Raw genomic sequence first — 17,572 nt, forward strand, 5'->3', positions numbered from 1 at the left:
GTATGGGTATGCAGAGATGATGATCACCTCTCACACATGGAGGAATTATTGCTCTGCTGTCCCTCCAGTTTACTGTGTAGTGAATGTAGATGGGATGAGTTATCCATGATGGAGACCAGTTTGTTCGGAGACCTCCTGTCTCTAACTGTCTCCAGGTTGTGTCTAATGATCTTTCCAGCCTTATGGATCAGTTTATTGATCCTGCTGGCATCTCTTGGGCTGATGCTGCTCCCCCAGCCCACCACAGCATACACAATGGCACTGGCCACCACAGACTGGAAGAACATCTTCAGTAGTTTGCTGCAGATATTAAAGGATCTGAGCTTCCTCAGGAAGTAGAGTCTGTTCATCCACTTCCTGTACACAGCATCTGTGTACAGCATAATGCAGCAAATGAGAGGAGCACGGGAAAACGGTGTGCTTTCAGCCTAGTGACAGGGTGTTTCATAGGCATAACCGGGCTCATAATAGTTGAGCGCTGCCAGAGACAGACCATCACTGTGGTAAAAAGGGTCATTAAACCAGGGGCAGAGCTAGAGAGAGAGAAAAGAGGTTGGGGGCAGAGTGGCATTCAGTGTGCCATCTCATGTGGTTGACGGGACACTGGAGGAGAAGGAGGAGGAAAGAAATATGTTTCTAGACCTGCATGGATCACCAGTATCACTACACCAGTTTGAAGTCAATTTTAAGCTGCAGTCTTTTTGTTTCCTTCAGCCTTTATGTGTAATTGCACTGTAAAACTTTTATGTCCATGGGTCCTCATGATACGGCATCTTTGCCAACAACTGGTTCAAAATAGGCTCTGAAACTCTCACTGCTTATCACTTGTATTGATACTTGTACTGTATCACCTGGCTCTTTTAGGTCGCGGCCACACAACTTTGCAGTTTCAATTAACCAAAAAACAAACATGAAAGGATTTGCAAAGATGTCTTTATAAACTCAGTCTTATTAATACTATTTAAACGAATCAGAAGACAGAAACATTAAGAAGAAAATTTCATTTCATTCTTATGGTGTTTATGAGGTTTGTCCACCAGGGGGCAGCAGAGCGCAAAGCTTCACTGCCCCTGCAGTCAAAAAGCTGGTGGTGGTTGCTGCACTTTTTCACTTGCAGAAACAGGTTGACAAGACTAATGTAGATGTCCTCATTTTAACCTTGATTACAAATTATTTATTTTCTTCTCAATGGGAGAAGTAATTATAATGCAGATGTCTGTTTAAGCCTTTATGAAGCTTCTCAGTGGAATGTGATTGACGTATCACCAGCAGTTTCTGTCTGCCAGTGGTGATTTTGGGTCGTGGTCCTGTGACCCATGTGGCCGACCAAATTCTGATTGGTATTTAGTCACGATTATCAACGCTGGACCAAGGAGAAATTGTCCATCAATGAGGAGAATGTGGGTGATTTGCTTTTTTAGTGCCACAGTAATAGTCAAAATGAAGCTGTAAAAACTGAAATCTGGTCAGTTAGATGGACATTTAGCCAAATAATTGTTGTGATCTGATGTACAATACCCAGGCTGGCGCTGTGGCCTTCATCTACAGCTGTGTGTGTGTGTTGCTATGCATCAATGGAGTCGGTGAGACAATCTCTACAGCTTGGCCAGTTCAAGCTTTAATCTGTGAACTGAAGCTGAAATGCAAAAGCCAAGTAACACATTTTTGTAGGGATTACTTACACAAAAAATATAAGGAATCACAAACAGAAAACACTGACTCACTGCTGCACTCAGCCTGAAAAAGTTAGAAACTCAGTATATATCCAGAAACTTTCAGGTACAACGCACATTAGAAATGAAACACAAGTAGTTCAAGATTTTGAGGTATTTATTTCAAGCTCTGCAGAGATAAACTGGAACAAAGGTACTGACATTTAAAAACTCTTTTTAGCCTGCTACTGTAATAATAATATTTTTTATTAATTTAAAATTATGTTTAAATATGTAGCATTTGTGTTCAACAAAGTTTTTCCAAATGTTTAATAAATGCATAATAAGTTAAAAGTACTGTGATGATCCAGATGTTTGTCCGCCAAAGTAAAATTAAGATAAATTTACACACTGGAGCTGCTAAAATCTAAAATGTTTTGAAGCAGAAAATAACTGTAATTTATCTATTTGAATAAATTTTATACTGAACTAATAAATTCAGTCAATTTCAGCTTTTTTTTTTTCTTCGTTTAAGACTGTTCTAACACACAAATTAGGCTATGCTAATTATTAAATTAAATATGCTATAAATTGTTTTCAATTGTTTTATTTACTTAGGTGAGGTAAAAAGGTTATCGACGGAAGTTTGATATGAAAAGAAAAGCTGCTAAATAAACCCATAGTTCCTGCCACGTTAGTCAAATTCGTCTTGAGTTCCCTATTTTCGAGGTGCATTGAATGCGGCACCAGGTTCCCACGCTGCCATCCGTCTGGCACAACTCAAGCGCCTTGAAGGCGCGCGCTCTGTTATTGTTTGCTTTGCTAACTCAGCGTAAACAAAACGCAGTCGAGTTTAACTGAAAGCTTGTGTGTTGACACGTGTTTCCGCGCTTTGAACTGCGCTTTTTTACTGTTTAGAAGTTGGTAGCTAGCTGTGCTCAACAGGATACCCCCCCCCCCATGCTTGAAATACGTCTTTGCAGCTGCCGCATCATGTGTCGAGCTGTGTATAGACCCCCCCCCCCCCCCCCCACGACCACCCCAACACAGTGCCGCCCCGTCCATACGTCGACGGAAGCGCGCTCTTGCTTAAAACTCAGGTGGCGTTCTACGCTCAGAAAGCGTAAAGTGTTGTCAGAAAATTTTACAATAAGAAAGTCCCGTTTTATGCTTTTCATTAAATTAAACTAATCACTTATTTTGGCCTTTACCCTTTCCGTAGAGCTGGTACGAGCACAGTACGTCCAGGTCCACGAGCGAGTTTTCAGCGAGAACGCGCTTCCATACACATGCTTAGGGGGCGGGGCTAAAGGGGGGAACTGATCTCGAAAGGGAAACACAGCTCGACACACCGTGCAGGCTTGAAATAGGTCTTGGGAGCTGCCATTGTCCCCCCATTCATATAATTTACTACAGTCACATTACAGAGTGTCTCTATGCGAACCAACGTTATTACCAACATCAAACCGCTTTATTTGTTGTAAACCCTGAGAGGCGGAACTTGCGGAAAAGGGACGGATTAGGTAGGACTCATTATGGGGGGGTCAATTTTGGGGTCTGCCTTTTTTTCTGAGCATTTTATCGGTGCTTTTTATCAATCATTTGGAATTGACTCATGTGTTTCTATCACGGTTTTGTCTCAGGCTGTTGTCAGAATATAAATACACTTCTCTGACGAGTGTATAGATAATTTAGGTTTGTGTGCATTTTCCCTCAAAGTGTGATCAACGTCATGGTGAACCAAGTACAGCGCGTGGACGGAAGCTGGCAGTCCTGCAAGAGCGACTCCAGCGGGGCCAGCAACAGCGGGGAAAGCTCCAAGGAGAGCTCCCGGTGTTCCACGCCGGTGCTGGATGCAGACCGTACGGACAGGCTGCGGGACAAGATGCGGAGGAGGATGGAGTCCGGAGACCAGTGGTTTTCTCTGGAGTTCTTCCCTCCCCGCACAGCCAGTGGAGCTGTCAACCTGATATCAAGGCACGTGAAACCAAACTTATACAGGACATGTAGCTGTGTGACTATCCGCGACAAGGCGTCAGTTTTTAATGATTTATTTTAATGTTTAGATCCAGCCTCCATTCATAGAAGGGTTGCGTATCATCAACTATTTCCAGCTCATTTAACTTAACTTTTTTTCATTAAAATGTTTTTGTATGTCCACAAGAATATTTATAATGAGCAATATAAAGCACACATAATTACGTATACACCTTACTGGAGCTGTTCCTAATTTTTTGGAATATCGCCAGATAAGTAGGTGCAGGCAGGTTATTTAAATGTGCAATTATAAATGTAAATATAGTTTATAGGGCAAAAAAAAAGTTTATAAAATCCTGAGAGCATAAAAGTCAATATTTGGTAAGCGTGTCTTTAATCTTTAACACAACCTGAACCTTCTTTCAGAATTTTTCTTGTAATTTATATAACTAGTCATGGGGAATAGTTCTCCAGGCTTCTTGAAGGATTTTCTAAAGCTCTTTTTTGGATGTTGGCAGCCTTTTGATCCTTCTGCAACAGTGCAGAGACGCTATAGTTGCATTACGTTTCCCTACGTTTTTCATTGAGATCAAGTAAGAACTTCAGCCTGGCTAGCCAGTCTAGTTTCCTAGACCGTTTCCTCCTCTTCCTCCATCTTGCCTTTGTAGTGTATGCAGTTTGTGGTGTTTTTAATCATCACGTTGAAAGATGCATAGACATCCCTGGAACAGAAGTTGGCTTGAATGCAGCAAACCATCACAGAACCCTGATCCAGCCTCAAACCTTCACAGAACCCTGATCCAGCCTCAAACCTTCACAGAACCCTGATCCAGCCTCAAACCTTCACAGAACCCTGATCCAGCCTCAAACCTTCACAGAACTGAACTGTTGTGTGCTGGTTGGAAATTGTGACCGGTGCACGTTCGACATCCAGAACGACAAAGAAGGACATGGAATAATCCCAGAATTTGACAATGAAACTGTAATCAATTGTAAAACATAGAATATGATGGAATTTGCTCTGGTCTAAATGTGATCTGTTATCTTTAGCAATTTAGGAGCTTTTCACAATATATAAGCCAAATGAACAAGAAAATCAAGATGAGAGTTTTTTGACCTCTGCAGCGTCCCAACTGCATGACACCACCTAAACTGACTGAACAGACCCCCCCCCCCCCCCCCCCCCCCCCAGGTTTGAGGCTGGAGCAGGGTTTTCTAAAGCTACTTTGCTTTAGAAACAAAAATCTCCATCAAACTCATCCCAGTGTTTGAGCTGCACCTGGAGGCTGTCCTGGAGATCCATGGAACAAGTAAAAATCAATCGTTGAGAAAACTACTGATAAGATAGAATGACGTGTATTTAAAAAAACAAACAAACAAACTGGATGTTTGCCTGGTTAAACGTGGCATATAATTTAGCCAAAGAGGAGGCGCCTTTGCCTGGGAAATTTTGCAGAAGCAGCACAGCCAGGCAGATAGGGGCCAGTTTACATAAGAGCTGATCACTTCTGGTTAGAAGCATGACATTAGGCACAAATGTAGATAAATATGTCCTCATTCATATAAGAGCAAGACCCACCTCAGATGCTTTCATTATTCAAGATGGTGTCCAAATATGGCCACTGAAAACACTGACTGAAAACACATTTTTGCTTATAACCCAAAATTATGATCTTCTAGGGTAGGGGTGGCCAACGTCGGTCCTCAAGAGCCACAATCCAGCAGGTTTTTCATGCATCCCTGCACCAACACACCTGACTCAAATTAAATGGATCCAACAGCCTATGAGGATTTGCACAATGACTCATTAGTTTGAGTCAGGTGTGTCAGTGCAGGGTGCATGGAAAACCTGCAGGACTGTGGCTCTCGAGGACCGACGTTGGCCACCCCTGTTCTAGGGCATAGTAATGTAATGTTGACAAACATGGACATTCCTCACATTTTGAGCCCAAGATTAAATCTGTATCTTAAGATACAGCATTTTGAAAACGATCACAAAATTGCAAAATCTTAATCACATCAAAACTTAGACAGAAACAAAGGCTGGGCATGAACATTTATGGAATCTGTTAATACAAATCACATTCATACATCAATGTTCAATGCACTATAAGAAAACTTGGATATTAGGCAAGGCAAATTTATTTGTATAGCACATTTCATGTACAAGACAATTCAAAGTGCTTTACACAAAACATAAAAACATTAAGGTGCAGAAAAAATACAAGTGTGTTAGAAAAACAAAGATTAAAAAGATAAAATTTATTACATAAAAACAGAAAGAGAAAGCTCAGTTAAAGAAATAAAGTTAAGATTTCATCGTAAAAGAAGCAGCTGCAGATTCCTAGTTTAATATACACATATAGATATATGTATATACATATACATATATATATATATATATATAAATATATATATGTATATATGTCAGCCCGTTGTCTTTATATTGAAATTCCTTCAGATTGCTTGACTGGTTTGATAATTTTCTGCTCTGTAGAGGGAGAAATAATTATCCTTTAATCCTTCTTTGAAGAACTTTTGTTTCTTAACTATAACAATTTCCCTCACATTTATGGAGATCATCCTTTTAGTTATGCATTTTTATAACATTTGTGGTTGTAAACCTTTTTTCTGTTCACGTCTGGTTTTAGATTTGACCGTATGGGCTCTGGAGGGCCCCTGTTTATCGACATCACCTGGCACCCTGCAGGAGACCCAGGCTCAGACAAAGAGACTTCATCCATGATGATTGCTAGCACAGCAGTCAACTACTGTGGCCTGGAGAGCATCCTGCACCTGACCTGCTGCAACCAAACCAAGGATAAGATTACAGGTTACCTGGCCAAAGCAAAGCACCTGGGCCTCAAGAACATAATGGCTCTGAGAGGAGGTAAGAGAAATCACTGTCTGAAGTTCACCTTGTTAAGAAACGACTGAGAAGGTCTTTAAGGAGGTGAAACAGTTTACTGGTTTCTGGTTGGATATTCTGCTTGTATCCATTTTATATTTCTTCTTAAACAGATTTAAGGTTGTGGGGTTAGGGTGGAGGGGTGCACGTGTATGCACAGGGGAGAACATGCAAACGCCGTGTAGAAAGCCCAACTAAGGCTCAAATCTTCTTCTGGAATCTTCTTGCTGTGAAACAACAGTGCTTTCTGGTGCACACCACCAGTTTGGGGGAGAGGAAGCTCTTGGAACAAAGGTTTTTCTCCTGGTAACAAGCAGACCCTGAAAAGTCAAACTTGTATTTCTGTTCAGACCTTACCTCCCTTCCAAAGGGAACTAGGTTTTTTTCAACCTAAACTTTTGCACAAAGCTACACAAAGTGCTTCACATAATAAATTATGCACATTAAAAACTAAATTTAAAAACCTTCACACACCGGAGTATATAACAGCTTAAAAATACCCCACCCCTAGTTACTGTCTCTTAACTGAATATAAGTATAAAAACATCAGTAGAATGAAAACATATGGCTTGACGCTGCTGTGAGGAAACAATCTCTTGAGGATCCAGTCACATCGGAAGCCAGCCCCCCCATGCCCACAGAGGGCACCACCACAGGAACCACACCACAGCCACAGGGCTGCAGTGCAGGACCCCCAGCCACCCAGACAAGGGCAGTCACCATGGCAACAACCCAGCAGACAGAGCAGGTAGAGCTACCGGTGTGGAGGATCCCCAGGAGGAAACACTGGAGTTAAAAAGCAAAAACTAGATTAAATAAGCTTATAAACAATAAAAACTGAAAAGAGCGACAAGAAAAATACAGATAAAGGAGTTCAGGGAAATGAATAAATAAAGTATAATAAAATAATATAAAGGAGTTCATAAAAACAGAGAGCCACATAAATAGGTGGTATTTAAAATAAATAGAAAAGTATATAATTAGATAAGTGATAATTATAAAAATTATGATAAAATAAATACGATTTAAAAAGACTGAACAGCAAAGCTAAACACATCAAAAGTCTCTGCATCCCTGAGGTTCTCTGGCAGGATGTTCCACAGACCAGGCCTCAGCAAAGGTTCTGGTTCTGACTGTGGGAACAACTAACAGGCCGGTACCAGAGGACCTTAGGGTCTGTGAGGGCTCATAATTTAAAAGGAGGTCAGATAAATAAGAAGAACCAAGACCATTAAGACGTTTATAAACAACTAAAAGAACCTCAAAGAAGAACCTGTGATGTCAAGCTGATCCTCGTACGTCAGGAACGCCGGGATTCCGTTGGATTTGATAGAAGTACAGTTGGATGTATTAATCAGTGATGGATGTTCCTTGCATCCGTTGCTGGCTTGGCTGTACTGGAATGCCCCTTAAACCCAGTAGAGGTAGTGGGAGAGAGGAGGATGAAGCTCTCATCCATGTTGAAGGTCAGCCCCCCGCCCTCTCGGTCCCCCTCTTGAACAGCCCAGCAGAGTTCAGACTAGTTGGGGTGACTGCTGAAGAAGTCCCATCACAGTTAGACTGGAAACCAGCACTGCTCCCAGTGCACCACAAACACAATCAATAAAAAGGAATATAATTTATTTTTTACATACTGAACATTTCTTAAACACAGCAGCATGTTTTTTGGGGAAACCCGTGTGGAGTTTGCATGTTCTCCCCGTCAATGGGACCAGTGAATAATAAACACTCAAGGCTGTCTTTTTAACCCCAGACCCAGTGGGAGCTGACTGGGAGGAAGAGGAGGGAGGCTTCAACTATGCCGTCGACCTCGTTAAACACATCCGATCAGAGTTCGATGAATACTTTGACATCTGTGTTGCTGGTACGTCTTCACCCCGATCGATGCTGAGCGATGCCGAATTCTACGTGTTTCATTCGTTTACCTGAAACTGTGCTTGCGTGTGTGTCCGTGTGTGTGTCCAGGCTACCCCACAGGCCATCCTGAGGCAGAGAGCTACGAGGATGACGTCAGACACCTGAAGGAGAAGGTGGATGCCGGAGCAGACTTTGTCATCACTCAGCTGTTTTTCAGGGCCGACACCTTCCTGAAGTTCCTGGATGACTGCCGGGCGGTCGGCATCACATGTCCCATCCTGCCTGGAATCTTCCCCATTCAGGTAGCTCACGGCCTCTTCCAAGAACAAGGAATATCGTTAATCATTATTATGAAACCAAGAAACGTAGACGCACTTAATGACCTCCTCCAGGTTTTACTTTGATATGATACGTGTCTTACTGGCTCCTTCCAAGCTAAGCACCTAAACAGATCGAGCCAAGCAAACGAATAATTCAATAAAAACAGGCGAGTCTTTCCTGTTTCTTATGGTGACTGTAGTTTGTTCCTTACAGGGATTTACTTCATGTCCCTAAACTCTTAAGATAAATGTTCTTTACTTTTCTGTTTTGTTGGTTTTAAAAAGACAAACTGAAGGTTTTTGTTTGACTGAATCATGAAATTCAGATTAAAAACAAAGTAAATTTTCATGATTGATTAGGATGATTTCACCTTTCATGTTACAGACTGACATAGAGATAAGGCGCCAACAACAAAGCAGAATCAAAATTAAAGATCTAATATAATATAATATAATATAATATAAACACTAAAGGTAAAACAGATTATCTTTTTAGCTCGTTTTCACATTCAGTTTTCAAATATTCTTGTTTTTTTTATAAAATGTGTGTGTTTTTTTTTTATATTTTTAATCTTTATTCATTTATTTTTCTTTTTCCTCTTCCTTCCATACTGCTTTAAAAGTTGTTCTTGTTTTTTCTTTTTCTGTTTGTCCTTGCTTCCCCTCTAACCTTTCCTCAGGTTTCTGCTCCAGTATTGTGATTAAATCTATTTATCTGTTGCTTTTTTTACCTAAACCATAAATCAAAATCTATTAATGGTCCCGTCTGAGTGCAAAAATAATCAAATAAACAAAAAGTTATTTTATTATGTGTCGTTTGTCTTTACATGTCAACTTCTTTTCTATATGGTGTAAATTATTTTATTTAATTTTTTGTTCTTTTTTTGTGGAACTTCTGTTATCCAACAGTCCTGGAAACTTTTCTTTTTTTCCTGCTGAACGGGTTTTTTTGACAGTACAGTAAAATCAGGTCATAGAAACTGTTAAATCATGTCAGCAAATCACATTTCCAGGAATCTGCTGTGAGTTTAACTCATTTCTTTTTGCTCGACTACGTTTTATGAGACTTTCCATGTAGAATTCGGAGTAAAGGTCAACAGAGAGATCAGTGTTCCTGGATCAGAGTTACATGTGGAGTTCATGTTCATACGTGTGGATTTATAGTGCTTGTTAAAGGTTTGCACCCACTAACATGCAAGTACAAAAATACATGAAAAACACAAACATTGAATGAAGAGGTAAATTTTAAAAAAATCTAAAAACATTTTTTATACTTCCAAGTGATTAAAAAGACTCAAATACTGCAGGTGAAGCAGACGTTCATTAACAGCTGTGCACGTGTCGCGTTTTATTAACCCACTTAATGAGTTCATGACCTGGAGCTCCTCCAAAGTTCACCTCCTCCGTCGTTAATCACCTGAGCTTGTTGCCCTCCTTTATTGTTATTCAGAAGATAATTTGGTCCAAACGGCACCATTTCTAAATAAAATGACAACTAAGTTAAAATAAAGTAAAAAGGAATAAAAAAAATCTAATCCATTCGTACATTTTTAAAAATATTTCTGTATTTTTATATTCTATTCTTCATATATTGCTGGGAAAATGGGAAATGAGTTCAGAAATGTTCTGGTGAGTGCTGGATACATTCCTGTGTACTAAATGGTTATACAGCTGGATTTTTCTTGTTGGTTTCCAGGGTTACCAGTCGCTACGGCAACTCGTCAAGCTGTCGAAGCTGGAGATACCTGAGGAGATCACCAAAGTCATTGAACCCATCAAAGACAACGACGCTGCTATCCGTAACTATGGCATCCATCAGGCGGTGGAGATGTGCCGCGTGCTGCTGGACAGCGGGAAGGTTCCAGGTCTCCACTTCTACACTCTGAATCGAGAAGTTGCCACCATGGAGGTTCTCCGACAGCTGGGACTCTGGATCGAGGACCCCAGGTCAGCTCAGAAACACTTCATTTTCCAGCTGCTTCCACCTCCTCCTCTCTGTTTATATTCTGTGAACAAAAAGAGGATAATAAAGATTTGCACACCTGCCTGAGTCCTGTTTAACGAGGCTTCCCAGCGTGTTAGATTAGTTTGAAAATGGTTCCGGTCTCAGAGCTTGTTTCCTGTCCCAGACGGCCTCTTCCCTGGGCCACGAGTGCAAATCCTAAACGGAAAGTGGAGGACGTTCGGCCCATCTTCTGGGCCTCCAGACCCAAGAGCTACATCTACAGAACCCAAGACTGGGACGAGTTCCCTAACGGCAGATGGTAGATTTGATCGCACACTGATTCTGACCTTGAATTACTTTATTTGTAAATAAATGCTATATGAAGAGTTTTATTTAGCTTCAGTGGGCGATAATGTAAAGTTTGCTCTTTGTGAAGCTGTGTGTCCTGCTGTTGTCTTCAGGGGAAACTCTTCATCTCCAGCTTTTGGCGAGTTAAACGACTACTACCTTTTCTACCTGAAGAGCAAATCATCAAAAGATGCACTTCTGCAGATGTGGGGTGAGGAACTGATGAACGAACAAAGCGTTTATGAGGTTTTCACCTGCTACATCACATCACAGCCGAACCGAACCGGACACAAGGTACATGAGCCGGGCTCGATGTCTGATGACGTTCCCTAAATAAACTGTGTTTTTCCCCTGTCTGTTCTGCTGCTGCTGTCCATGTTCCTTCAAGTGAGTTTCTATCACTGATTAGACGTTTTCTCTACGTTACGTTTCTGTTAGGCTAGTTGGGTCAACTGTGTTCAAACTGAGGCGATTCCTCATGCCGGGTTTAAATAAATCGGATGTAATATCAGAATTGAATCCATCTTATGTGTCAGATTACAGCTCCACTCCTGCAGCCTTGCAGCGGCAGTATCAGCAGTACTGACCTTGCTAAACAGCAGTTATATAATCACTATGCTTACATGAGTTGCATATAGACATAAGCTGCGTTTCCATCACCCCTAGACCTGCACACAACCTAAAGATCACAATAAAACAGAGCTAGTTGAAACACCTACATTTAGATTAATGCTCTCATGAAGTGTTTTTCAGACATGTCGATATATCATAAAAGTGTAAAGGAAACACTTTTTTTTGCATTTACGCGTCACCTGGTGTGACGTTGGAGGTCACGCGACCAGTTCATTTCAAGTAAAGATGCACAGCATGTATGGACGGAGGAGGAAATGGAAATCTTTTTAGAAATAATTAAAGAGAAAAATATGACAGTCATGCTTGATAGCAAACAACAGCGAAATGCAGAGTTTTACAAGGAATTAGAAATCTTCCTCCTCAACGTGGAGTCTGGTGGACGGGATTTTACGAGAATTGCAGCTAATGTGCTAAACGCCATTCAGTGGAAACACCTGCAAATAGCAGCTGTACTTTGTCAAAGTTTTAGAAATATCGCTTTTATTTTGAGAAAACTTTAATGGAAACGCAGCTACAGAGAAGCATCCGTTGCGGTCTTCTTTGAAGATTTAGCTTTTTGTTTTTTATTTTTATTTTTTTGGCAAATTAAATTCTAATTGACTGCAAAAGTTTTTGTTTTTTTTTGCTGATGGTCTGCTCTCAGCAGGTTGTGCTTGGGGCATTAAACAAAAATTATTCTAGCAAGGCAACATGTGGGAGGTATTTCCTTCCTTCACAGATGATTTATCAAGTCTGTTCTTTTTCCTCATTCTTTGCTCATATTTAAATACAGTATTCCCAGTAAAGCTGCTGTTGTTCACATTTTTTTCTGTCTTTGTTGTTAGGCACAAAATGACTCTGAAATTGGATCTGATGATAACATGTTGATGTCGCTGCAGTCACTTTCAGGTTGCTGCTGTAATTTTAGAAGCTCAGCACCCTCATAGACAGCATCTGTGCTGGGACTTAAAAAGCATTCACACCTTTTTCATTCGTATCCTAGTCCGTCTGTGGAAAGGTCCACACTGATTCGGATCAAAGAAGCGGACTCAGTCCGCCTACAAACGTGAATCTCAATCCGTTTTAAATGGGACAGATACAGGAAGCAGACTACAGGAGAAAGTGCATGGTGGGTTCAGCGCATGGCATTGTGGGTAAACACAACCAAAACATACATATGTGTGGAGCGATAGGCGGCTCTGGACAGGAGAAATAACTGGTGATCAGACGTGGAAGAATTGGGTAAAAGTTATGATAGAATTCCGATCAACCTAAGGCCTCTTGGATCTGATGCGCCTCCATATTTAGTTGCTATTTACTAAAAATCAAAGCTGGTCTGTTCACTTCTGCATTCTGACTAGGGGTGGTGAATTTAATCGTTTCTACGATGCATTGTGATGTGGACGATTCTGCGTTGGTGCAGCAACAGAACATAATTGATGATAATAATGATGAATTCTGCCGTCGCTTGCGTGTCTGGCTAACCCAGCTGCAACAGCTCGGCAGATCTGAGGCTGAATCCGTGTTGAAACCTTTACTTAGGAAAACTGTAAAACTAAGCAAGCATACAGAAGATACATCAGTACCTCACTGGTAATACATTCATTGTCTCAGAGAAATCACGTAAGATTTGAATCTGTGTAAAATGTGTAAAAGACTATAAGTTAAGTTAACATCTATGTAAATTACCATTGGCAAGCTAGTGGTTACCATGCATCCATTATCTGTCTGAACTGACTACAGAAACACTGAAGGGACAAAACACACTGCAAGAAATTTTGACAATTTTGACTTGGACTCGCAATCAAGACTTAAAATATTTATTGGGTCTGCAAGTACTGGATCTAAATTATTTAAAATACTGAGTTTTTTTTATTATTATTATTAAATTTTAAAATGTTCCAAATCAATATTTTCTGTATTCATCCTGCAGAGTCATTTCAAGCCATTTAAATGAAATATAAAGATTTTCTGATGCACTAGCGCAGGATCACCAACTTTGGCCATGTGACCACTGTCATGCAGATTTTACACGTTTACCTGCTCCAACACACTTGAGTCAAATTATTAATGTGTCGTTAAGAGGCCAGAACTTGTCCAGAACCTGAAAACAAGCTGTCACTGGATCAGGTGTGTTAAAGCAGGATGTCTAAAACCTGCAGGACAGGTGGTGATAAAGTGCTTCATATTAGTCTCTGCATTCTGGAAAAAAATCTATGAACTGCAGTTTTACTATTTTCATTTTCTCAGTGGGTCCAGATGGATTTCGGTTCACATTAAAAACTCTTGGATAAGTAATTTTAAGATGATATTTATTAATCTGAATAAAATTCTATGTTCATCTCCAGGTTTTCCAAGACAGAGTATTTCAGTTTAGGCTAAAGATCAGTGCTGTTACTAAATGCTGGTAGAGAAAGGATGAGTACGGATTTTAAATTATTTGGATATTATAATACATCTTCTAAGCAGACCGGACGGCAGACGTCACATGGCAGGTTACTCATTACAAACAAGTGTCCTGCGACTTGACTTGGACTTGAGTTCAAAGACTTACACAACCTTTACACTCGCAGTGCGAGTTTAAATTCAGCTTAAAGCTATATTTACTTGTAAAAAGGGGCAAAGCTGAAACCAGCAGCCTCCTAATAAACCACAGAACCATTGTTCACATGTAAAAACTACTTTTCCTTGTTTGCTAGGTGATGTGTTTACCGTGGAACGATGAGCCTCTGGCCCCAGAGACCAACCTGATGAAGGACGAGCTGGAGAAGGTGAACAGGCGAGGCGTCCTCACCATCAACTCTCAGCCCAGCATCAACGGCAAACCATCCACAGACCCGGTGGTCGGCTGGGGACCTCCAGGGGGCTACGTCTTCCAGAAGGTGGGAACTCTTGTTTGTATCCAGATTATGAAGGAAGCTTCTGTTGTCTGATCTGTTGCTTCAGTGTTCATGTTTGTCATCCAACAGGCCTATCTGGAGTTTTTCACTTCCAGTGAAAATGTGACAGCTCTTCTTAAAGTGATAAAGAAATACGAGCCCCGCGTGAACTACCACATTGTTAACGTACATGTAAGTTTGAGCAGCAGCAGTTCTGTCAGTGTGTGCGTGACCAGCACATCAGCATGAATATTTGTGTGCAGGGACGTAACATGACCAACGCCCACGAGATGCAGCCCAACGCTGTGACGTGGGGGATCTTCCCAGGCAGGGAGATTGTTCAGCCAACTGTAGTGGATCCAGTCAGCTTCATGTACTGGAAGGTAAGATTGTCCCGTCTTTCTTCAGAAATCGGGAATATTTGGCCATAATTCTCCAGAACAGTAAGCTCCAAGTTTAAAGGGAAACAAAACTTTTTATAAAAGTTATCAGTTTATTTATTCTTAATGCCCATTATTGGATGTGGATTTACATCTTGGTCCGTGTCAGACTGAAGTATATTTTACTGTATATGCCACTGTCAATCACACGGGGCCAGCTTGTGATTGACAGGTCCTCATCATATGTTAATGGATTTCATTAATCAGGGTCTTCTAACTAATCTTTTAAATTCTTTCATAAGTTGTCCTTTCATAAGCTATTTTTTGTGTAAACATGTTAGTAGAAATTGTTTCTTTTCTTTTACATTGTTAAATATCAGTCGCTTTCTAAGTTAGAAGGAGGAGCCAGTCGGCCCTACTTTGCAGGTAAATGCCAGGTCATGAGACTTACAGGTCGTGTGCAGAGACAGACAGGTGAGACAGAGTCGAGGAAAAATGACAAAGTAATGAAACTAAATAATAATATTAAAGCTCAGCCTTCTCTATCAGCTGCAGTAGGCTAAACATGGGTGATAACTGATGACGTTACATGACCACGTAGCATAATCCAATAAATATCATCAACTGTCATCCATAGAGGACATGATGCATGATGTCTGTTTTGTGGTCAACAAAGAAAGTTCACTTCCAAGCTTCTTATAAACATGGAGTTGCAGTTACATCTGCAGTGAAACATGTTTGTCCTCATTTTCATATGACGCACTTTTAAAACAATAGCAGGTCCAGTTCCTACAAAACCACCCGTTCCCCTCACCCAGCCTGTCCTCGTGTTTCCTCAGGACGAGGCCTTCGCTTTGTGGATCGAGCAGTGGGCGAAGCTCTACGAAGACGAGTCGCCTTCACGAATGATCATCAAATACATCCACGACAACTACTTCCTGGTCAACCTGGTGGATAATGACTTTCCTCTGGAGAACTGTCTGTGGCAGGTCATCGATGATATGTTTGAGCTGCTGGATGCGCCTCTAGATCCACTCAGCGACGTGGCAGCCTCTGAATAAGCTCATTTCAATTCATCGTTTTTTAAAAAAAAAGAAATAACACTACAAAACTGGTTTTGTGTTATCGTAACAGGTGCCTTTTTATATAGAGATTTTAGTATGAAATGTAAATAACTGCATTTTAATGCTTTTTTAGGTGTTTGTGGGTATTTGGGGTGAATAGGAAGCATTATGGGAAATAAGCTGTCCTGTCTCACCTGAGTGAGATGAGGAACTTCATCCTATGCATTTCTCAGCTGATAAATTGCACATTTTATTGTCAAAAAACTGATTTTTGATTTAATGAACAGCAAACAACAAAAGACCTCACTAAATGACATCATGGCCCTTCATAATGTGCTTTTTCCTAAATAAATGAATTTTATGAGAAAACGTTGGATTTAGTTGAATGTTAAGTTTTTATCGTGTGTGCCGCCTGATGTAGTTCACTGTTGATGCAGATTTGATGTTTGAGTGATGCTGAGTGTCAAACACTATTCACCTGCTGCCTCATTTGTTTTAAAGGTGCATGACCTTTTTGCTTTGGATATTTCTGCATACATATGATCAAAAGTCTTGTTTCAGATACAGCAAATATAAAAACTATGCTGATGAAACAACTATTTTTTATATGGTTAATGTGATCACAAAACATATTAAAGTATTAAAATTTCCCTCTTTTAATGTGACCGATATGTACAATTCAGTTGAAAAACAAACAAATCTGGTTTGGAGAGATAAAAAACAAAAGAAAATGTACAATTACCTGGTTGCATAAGTATGAAAACACTTAAAATAATACTGCTGAAGTATTTGATGATTGAATTTTAATCACAGCATACATAGCGTACACACCTGCCATCAGTTAACCCCAAATATAAAATTCACATGTATATTTTCCTGCTACAGTGTGTATATATATATATATATATATATATATATATATATATATATATATATATATATATATATATATATATATATATATATAATGTATATAAAATTCTCCTGTGGAGGTTTAAAGATCAGGTCACATCACAGAGCATGTGTCACAGCATATAACATGATGGAGATTTTCCACTCAGTATTTCAAAAGCTGAACAAGCAAATTATGACTACACAGATGAATCGCACGAGGTGGTTGCGTGAGACTTTTGACCTACATCCCAGATGGAAAGATAGTGAACTGTGGCCGCGGGTCGAGTAACAGATGATCTAACGTTGTCACAGTCATGTATGAATAAGCAGAAGGTTTGTGAGTCACCTCACTGATGGGGAATTTAGATTCATCTTGATTAATTTTTTATTTTATTTAAAAGCCCAGTGTTAATTCAGCTTTCCAACCTGAGCCTGGACAGACCTACTTACTAAGGTTTCTTTGCAACAAGCGGAAGATAGTTTGTTTTTCTTGTTTTTGTTGAAGATGTGCTGTGAATTCCCAAATTCAGGCTTTGTTGTCTGCTCACAGCATCAGCTCATTAGATGTTTTTTAGTTTTCTCACATTAAACTAGATGTAAATTATGACATTAATGTCTGCTTATTTCTCAATAGAAAGTTAACAATTAGCAAATACAATCAAATCTAGTCTCAGATACGTTGATGGTGTGGTAGGTCTCCAGGATTCGAACCTTTGCTTAGACGCTGTGGGATGAT

At 40.2% G+C, this 17,572-nt stretch overlaps 1 protein-coding gene across 1 annotated transcript; it reads left to right on the forward strand.

Moving 5' to 3' along the window:
- Positions 1 to 2,706: 2,706 nt before the first annotated feature.
- mthfr (methylenetetrahydrofolate reductase (NAD(P)H)) lies at positions 2,707 to 16,318 on the forward strand. Its single transcript, XM_042004307.1, has 12 exons — positions 2,707 to 3,175; positions 3,372 to 3,629; positions 6,281 to 6,519; positions 8,291 to 8,401; positions 8,503 to 8,696; positions 10,411 to 10,661; positions 10,844 to 10,978; positions 11,121 to 11,301; positions 14,319 to 14,501; positions 14,589 to 14,690; positions 14,762 to 14,881; positions 15,718 to 16,318. Exons 2-12 carry the CDS (start codon positions 3,385 to 3,387, stop codon positions 15,937 to 15,939), a joined length of 1,983 nt encoding a protein of 660 aa, XP_041860241.1. The 5' UTR covers positions 2,707 to 3,175; positions 3,372 to 3,384; the 3' UTR covers positions 15,940 to 16,318.
- The last annotated feature ends 1,254 nt before the right edge of the window (positions 16,319 to 17,572 follow it).

This window comes from Melanotaenia boesemani, chromosome 13 (assembly GCF_017639745.1).
Source record: "Melanotaenia boesemani isolate fMelBoe1 chromosome 13, fMelBoe1.pri, whole genome shotgun sequence".
NCBI lineage: Eukaryota > Metazoa > Chordata > Actinopteri > Atheriniformes > Melanotaeniidae > Melanotaenia > Melanotaenia boesemani.

Excerpts from the sequence above, each read along its gene's own strand:
- mthfr (XM_042004307.1), top strand. The coding sequence starts at position 3,385 with ATGGTGAACCAAGTACAGCGCGTGGACGGAAGCTGGCAGTCCTGCAAG. Across the intron at positions 8,697-10,410 it reads CTGGAATCTTCCCCATTCAG|GGTTACCAGTCGCTACGGCA; the intron begins GTAGCTCACGGC and ends GTTGGTTTCCAG. Across the intron at positions 11,302-14,318 it reads CGAACCGAACCGGACACAAG|GTGATGTGTTTACCGTGGAA; the intron begins GTACATGAGCCG and ends CTTGTTTGCTAG.